The 7,976-nt window shown below is 45.0% G+C and overlaps 1 protein-coding gene across 1 annotated transcript in view; it reads right to left on the reverse strand.

Annotated features, from left to right (window-relative positions):
• Positions 1-6,776, reverse strand: part of Tp53bp2 (tumor protein p53 binding protein 2) — a 52,566-nt gene extending 45,790 nt beyond the window's left edge. Inside the window, exon 1 of the mRNA XM_038349549.1 lies at positions 6,509-6,776. Coding sequence (XP_038205477.1) covers positions 6,509-6,535 — 27 coding nt within the window. The 5' untranslated portion in view covers positions 6,536-6,776. The remainder of the gene's footprint in view (positions 1-6,508) is intronic.
• Between the last annotated feature and the right edge of the window lie 1,200 nt (positions 6,777-7,976).

The following is a 7,976-nucleotide window of genomic DNA, read 5'->3' on the forward strand; positions in this document are numbered from 1 at the left end:
TTTGTTTTCAACACTCGCTGCAGGAGATTTATTAAACATCCCTCATCAAAAGATAATTATTAAGCCCCTTCCGTTTCCCTATGAAGGAGAAAGACCTGAGCTCTCTATAGTAATAGAGGGGGAACTTTTTAAAAGGGCTTTGAGATAATTCCTCTACTTAGGGGCAGATAACCAACTCCCTTTCAATAGGAACTTGGTAACAGATTTACCAATTTTCTCAATTTAATGTGCATTTAAATAGAAAATATGTTTTCTTTTTCTACTTCAAAAATTAGCTACATTCTGGAGAGAATTTTTAAGATTTATTTTTATTTATGTGTATATGTGTGTGAAAGAGTATATGCAAGTGTGTGCAGGTGCCTGTGGAGACCAGAAGTGGGCGCCGGATCCCCAGAGGCAGGAGCTGTTGTGAGCCTCCTGACTTGGGTGCTAGGAAGCCAATTCCAATCCTGTGGAAGAGCAGCAAGTACCCTCAGTCAGTGAGCCTTCTCTCTAGCTTCCGAAGAGCAATTTTTGAAGTTATCATATTAGACACTGGCCAAAATGCTAATAACGCCCTGCAAGTGCATTACAGTCCAAGTGCTTACAAGCTTGGCGAGAGCATGCGTCTGCAACCAGCGAGTTCAAATCTCACTTCAGCACAACGGCCAGAAGCAAATTACTGAAACGACTTTGAGCTCCAAATTCTGCTGTCTGAAAATGGAAAAACCAACTTCACTATGTAACAAGGAGACTAACTAGAAAGACTTCTCTAGGTCACAGGGCTGTGTTAGACAAAGGGGCTCTAGACAGAAGTTTTTTGCCTGATTTGCAAGGGAAGCTGGGTTTCCCATCTTCCACTTTACCCCACCTCCAAGTCCAAGTTTTCAAACAGTTTGTCCCACAGTGAGAGATCAGTAAAGTGCCCTAACTACTTTTTTATTATCACTAGTAGCTTAAATTGGTACTTTATAATTGTTCATTATGGTTTTCTATAATTCTACTTTTCTATGGGGCTTTTAGTTGGTATGTGTGAAATTTACCTACATTTCTAAGGGCCTGGAGAGATGGCTCAGGAGTTAAGAACATGTACTTCTCAATTCCCAGCACCAACGTTGTGAGCCACGTGTGCCTCCGGCTCAGGGGATCTGACCCCTATGGCCTCTACTGCACTCAGAGGCACATACCCTCACACAGAAACACAAATACACATAATTTTTAAATTAAATCTTTTAAAAATTTCTTCTAAGAAAGCAATTAATATGTGTTTTAGAAGTCCAGTAGTTATTACCAGTCAACTGGGCATTTATTTTCATTGATAATTTGGTGCTAGTATAATCTAAATAAATCAGCTTCTAAATTATTTTACATAGAAAAAAACCACATTTGCCAACTTTCCTCTTACCTACAATCTAAACTTGAACTTGGCACTTCTCTGACAAAACAGTACTCAGCGTTTAATGACACTGCTTCCTGCCTCCTTCTCTCAGGAGCTCCTATGACCAACGGTCCACATCCAGTACAGATGCAGAATCTTAAACCTTGCCACTCCAACTAAGAACACATTTCAAATATGGTCATTTATCTACATTTTTCTCAATTCTAACAGATAAGAGAAAAATGTTTTGTTTAGTACCTAGCACACTATCAAAACCCAGTGTTTAACTAATGTTTGGCTTGATTAAGGGACATGAACTGAAAAGAACACTCTGGATTCCGAAGCTCTTACAGCCTACACCTCTCGCTCTTTGAGACAGTTGTTGGTGGAGGTTTCTGACACATGACAGCATATCAGACCAGCAGGCACTGCTCCAAAGTTCTCCTGTTTGAACCGGAGAAACCTAGGCCAGCTACAGACTTCCCAAGGCTCTGTGCGCCTTAGAAAGGAGTGCCACCTGCAGCAGATCTTCAAGAGATAAGGGCCAAGGACCCCTTAAGAGCTCCAGCACAGCAAGTCCTCACTGTTCCTAGAGGCTGCAGGGTAGGGAGGACTGCCAGCTCTTCCTCAAGAGTAAGAGTGACACCCCAAGATCCCTTCCACATGTGCTAATTCTTTTTAATTTTTAAAATATGGGGCACTGCATGCTTGCTTACACTCCTTTATGCTGTCTTAAATCTGATTTCTCTGAAAAGCAAAAAAATAGTCAGAAAATTTCAAATGTGAAATTACACATAATATAATTAAAGTCACAAGGCCACAAAACTCAAACACATGAAAGGTGAGATCTTTTGCACATTTTTAAAAATAGATGATTCAACAGTCTTTGAGAATTACAACTCTAGAGACAGGAACTCATCTTTAAGAACTGAGTCTAAACTTCATTCTGGAATAAAAACCAAAATATGCTTATATTCCTAGTCCGCTGGGGGGAATTCTTTCAGAGCACATAATTTACACAGGTTTAATAATTCTCATAATTTTAAAAAAATATTTATTTTCAGTGCATTAGTGTTTGGCCTTCATGTCTGTCTGTGTGAGGGCGTTGGATCCCCTGAAACTGGAGTTACAGACAATTGGGAGCTGCCATGTGAATGCTGGGAATTGAACGTGGACCTCTGAAAGAGCAGCCAGTGCAATTAACCACCGAGCCGTCTCTCCAGCCCCATATTCATAACATTTTTTTTAGTTTAAAAAATATTTCAGTTTGGAAAACAGTGGCAAATAAAACCGGACTTCTGGAAATACAGTACTTGAGCAGAAGTGGGGCTTTTGGTCTGCGGAGGGGAACTACAGAGAAACTGCTGACCAAGGAGCCACGCTGCTCACGGAGTCACTGGGACAACCAGAGGCCCCCAAAATCAGGTTTGCTCTCCAGCTCTACAAAACAGTTCCAAGTGGTTATGCCCCTGCAGCACTGCCAGGAAAAAGGCCACCAACTCGAAACTAAGCCATGGTTAGATCAATTTTTTAAAAGAAGCTAGTGTGTCTGGAAAGATTATCTGTAGTATGATGACATTTGGTTTGATTGTGTATGCAAAACAGTCACCACCAGGCACACACAGCTATTTAAACATAATTAAAATGGATCATTTTTCAAGTTCAGTTCTTAACTCACAATAGCCACACTGTGTACAAGGCACTGCCGGATAGCACGGGCCAGCACACCCCACTGTCTACACTAGTATGCCCAAATGTGCCATGCAGGCAAATCCAAGGCCTCTGGCCTTCTATGGGGCACTGGTAACTACAGGGGATAGCTTTTCGTAGGTGGAATCTGCTTTTTAATTTACCATTTCAATAGTAAATAGGAACTTAAATTTTTATGAAACTGGTTTCTGAAAAGAGCAGTAAATTCCTTCAGAGTGCGATAAGGTCTTTCATAAAAACGCTATTTTTGTTGGCATATAACACTTCACAAAAGGAAAAGTCATACATAAAGGAAATCTAGTATAATTTTCAAGTGGGTAAGAATTTTTGTTTTGGATAATTGCCTCCATCTGAAAATCAGTTACAATGAATGGAACACTAAAACCCCACCCTGTCCAGGAACAAACAACCCTTCTGAAATGAAGGCAAGGTGTCGGCTCTAGACTCAGTTTCCCCTCACTTACTGACGCAGCAGCACAGAGCTCCAGATGCTAACCATGGCAGGCATCCGAAAGCGAGAGGAGCCGTCCTTCCCACTCGCACAGCACCCTATCATTAGCGCTGCGATTCTGTTTATTTTTAGTTAGCCTGCTAGAGTGCATCTTCACTTCTGGCTTTGTAACCAATTATCACTGTGTCCCACATAAAGGAACTTGAGTCTGTACTATTTGGTAAGAAAATACATGAATATCATTTTTTGTATGTATTCAATATAAGGCAACAGAACTCCAAAATGCCTTCCAAAACAAACCAAGGAATTTACTTATTGCCATAAAAATGTCCTTGAAAATGGTTAGAAAGGTACATTTTTAAATTATGCATATTTTACCACATTAAAAAAAAGCATATCAAGGCAACTGATCCGCATTTTGAGTGTCCATCTTCCATTAGTATGACGCTTTTCCTGACAAACTTTTAGTTTCCCAAAGTAAGAACAAAATACAACAAAAACCTTCCTCGTACTAGAATCAAGTTCCAAGCATATTAAAAGCAGAAGATAAAAACCACATTTAAGAATATGGTTTTAAGCCAGGAATGGTGGCCCGTGCCTGTTATCCCAGCATTTCAGATGCTGATACAGGAGAATTGCTATGAGCTAAAGGGCAGCCTGGGCTACAGAGTAGGTGCCGCACCAGTCTATCTCAAAGAACCAAGATAAACTTTTAGGGGCTTTATAACTCAGTAACAGAGTGCTTGTCTAGCATGTATACAAGGCCTGGGTTTCATCCTTACTACCACACACACGAAGCTTCCTTTTCAGGTACCCTCATAATACAAGGACAAAGACACATACGACCTGAGGCTTGGGCGCTGGAGAGATGCTTAACGGTTAAGGGAACTTGTTAGTCCTGGGTTCAATTCCCACCACCTACACAGCAGCTTCATAACTATTGGCAACTCCAGTTCCAGGGGATCTGATGACCTCTTCTGACCTCTGCGGGGACCAGGCACACACTTGGCTGACACACAGAGACACACACACAAGGAAAACACAGACATAAACCTGTGTAAAAAGAACACAAGGTGCTAAATGAAAATCTTATGTATCCAAGAAAGAGACCCTCATGTGCAATCACTGTTGCCAATTCAGGAGTTTTATGTAGCGCCTATCCCAAGCCAGGCCCCATACTAATCCCTTCCTTCCTTCCTAAAGAGTAACTCTACTCTTCCGGACCACATTGAGAACTAGTACTCTACCATCCCCAACTACAGATGCTGAAGCAGCGGCAGTTTCGCTGTTTATAAACATATGAGATTACTAATATGCAAAATTGCAAAGGGCCTCATGCACACTACACCTGTTCTATTAAGATTCTGACATCAGAAAAGCAGTCAAAACCACACTACTTAAGGGACTTTCCAAGATTCCTAACTTCTTATAAGGATTCAGATGATCTTCTATGTAGTTGGGAGGAAAACATCCCTACATAAAACAAGAAGAAAAACAAAACGGCTCGACGGTGGTGGCACAAGCCTTTAATCCCAGCACTTGGGAGGCAGAAGCAGGTGGATCTCAGTGAGTTCGAGGCCAGCTTGGTCTACAGAGGAGGACTGTTACACTGAAAAACCCTGTCTCAAAAAAGAAGAGAAAGAGACAGAGAGAGAGAGAGAGAGAGAGAGAGAGAGAGAGAGAGAGAGAGAGAGAGAGAGAGAGAAACAAAACAAAGGCTACCTTGCTACTGAACTGATCTTTCAGGAAGAAGCCATACTGCAACAAAAACACCTACTCTGTTCCTTTTACTGTTCAGATAAAAACGGTAGACAACCTACAAAAGTTTTTCTTCACAACAAAGAAATAAAAACACAAGGAATACTAAACCAGAAGATAGAAAATGCTAACAATTCCAAATTCCTTGACTCTTACCAATAAAAAACATCCCAAGTCATCTAACTCCCCTCCCCAGAAAAAAAATCAAATTATTATGTGTATGTATAAGATAGAAAAATTTAAGACATCTTCCACAACACAAGGGGCAAGGAGACAATATAGTATATACTAAACGTGTAATTACAAAAACAAAACAGAACCCCCCCCCCCCACACACACACACAAATCTCATCGCTCTATTCCAAGGATTTTCCAAAAGAAAAGGTTGTTTCAGGTGTTTTGTTTTGTTTTCTTAAACAAGTCAAGTTATACGAACATGGGTTGAATGGAATTTAGCGATGGTTATGATTAAAATACATGAACTTTTCGAAGAATATATAAAAATTATTATTATAAAAAAAGAACTCTAGTTGACTGCAAGATTGATTCTGCAGCTGCGAGAGGAGTAATACAGCACCCACGAGGAAATCCACGACTATAGAGGCCACCACAACTAGCCAAATCTTGCGCTCGCTGAAGAAAAGTGGCTTTTCAGAAACCCCTCCTTCGAAGCTGCAGATCACCTGTGGTCTGGTGACCAAGTCGGATGCCTAAAGAGCTCACTCCTTTCTCAGAGGTCTTGCAGAACAAGCTCCAGGAGCGGGTCACAGAAGTTTTCCTGCGAGCTAAAACTTTTAAGGATACATTTACTAAAACCTGTTTCCACCAAGAGATAGGGTGACTTGGCTGCTATCGCCAACATCAGATCGAAATTCAAGGGGGGGGGGGGGGAGGAGTCGGCAGAAATAAAGAAAAAGAAAGGCAAGCCTTTTCCAGCGTAACGCTTCACTCCTGTAAAAAGCCTAAACAATTAAAAGAACAGCCTAGTGCCGCGGCTCTTGACCTTCAAAACAACCCCCCAAAATGTCTCAATCCGAGATGCAAAGTTTGGAGCGGCGGCCCAGGGCTGCCGCCCTGACCTGCGAGGTAGCATCGCGACCCTAGCGGGGACCGGGCACCGCGAAGCCTCGGAGTCCCGAAGCCCCGAGCTCGACTGGCTCGGCTGCCCCGGCCACCGCACCCCGCACACTTCCGGGCCCCAAACCGCGGCCCCAGCACGCCCACCCGCTTACCGGCATCATTTTGGACCCGAACCGCATGGACTCGGGGGTCCGGCCGCGGCCTGGCCGAGCACCACTGGCCCGGGGGTCGCGGGCCCGGGGAAGCCGAGCGAGGACGAGGCCGCGCTCCCGGCGGCCGACCTGTTGCAAGGCAGCGGCGCGCCGATCCCCTCAGCCGACCGGGACGCCACCGAGTCCCCGGCCCACTCCCCTCGCCGGTCCCCGGGACGCGACGCGGCTTTGTCTTGGCGATCGCGACTCCCTCCTCCTCCTCCTCCTCCTCTCCGAAACCAACTAATCCCCGTCGGGCCCCCACGGAGGCGCTCCGGCCCCGCCCCCTCCCGCGAGGCCCCGCCCGCGGCGCGCCCGGAGGCTTGAAGGAGGGGACGAGGGAGGGAAAGATCCCCGGCCGGGGCGACCAGAGCGCAGGCGCAGAGGCTGGGGGCGGGGCCGGAGGGGCGGAACCTTTCGCCCCTGGAGCACACTGTGGGCTCGGGGGCGGGGCGGAGCTGCTTGTGTGTGCGCCTCCGGGCGGAGCCTGGCTCCAGAGAACAATAATCGTAAAACACTGGGACTGAGCCCAGGGCTGTGTCCCTCACCTCCACGACAGTCCTGAATTGCACAAGACACTTGAGCCCTTTGCCTTAGGGACCGTGATCCTACCTCGAGGCGTAGAGAGGCCCCGCGGCTCCGCGTCACACACCTGACTCGGGGAGCCCTGGGGGATCCGACCGCCCCACAAGATGGAGACTCGCAAGTCCGCCTGGCCCCGGAGCACGTTCTTGGCTGCTGGAGGTCTCGAATCTGTCTTTCCTTTCCAACTCCTCAGGCCATGTCCACGGCCTCGTCTAAAAGGTTACTTGCTGTGATGTAAGAAGAAAAAAAGTACTTCGATATTCCTGAACTGGGAGGTGTTGTGTATGCTTTTGAACAGTCAAAGGTTTGAAAAATGTGCAAAGCAGATTTCTGAGGCGCTCTTCCGCTTGTCACACCCTATAAACTTAACACGGATCCTTTCGTGCTATGGAAGCGCATGCTGGGAAAAGTGCAGTGTTCCGCTTTGATTGAGCAACACTAGCTGAGGAGCCCTCTCCCACAATCCAGAGAGACATAGGCTTCAGGAACCGTAACTCCCAGAAGCTCATTTCAGGTTAAGTAGCGCATGCTAGCTCACTCGGAATTCTATATCATTACACAAGATTCCCGAAAACAAAATGAAACGAAGCACCTGGATTTATGGAGCTTCAAGAATAAAGCCAGCTGAATGTGGTGGCATACATTTGTAATCTCAGCGCTTGTGAGGCTGAGGCAGGAGGATGACAGTGAGTTCTAGGCCAGTCTGGCCTGAAAGAGTAAACCCTTATCAAAAAAACAAAACAACAAGAGAAAAAAAAAGCTCACATTTTTTAAATTAAATTAAAAATTGACCTGTGTCACATAGTTATATTCCCAACGACTCAGAAGACTGAGGAAGGAAGAT

Source organism: Arvicola amphibius, chromosome 12, assembly GCF_903992535.2.
Source record: "Arvicola amphibius chromosome 12, mArvAmp1.2, whole genome shotgun sequence".
NCBI lineage: Eukaryota > Metazoa > Chordata > Mammalia > Rodentia > Cricetidae > Arvicola > Arvicola amphibius.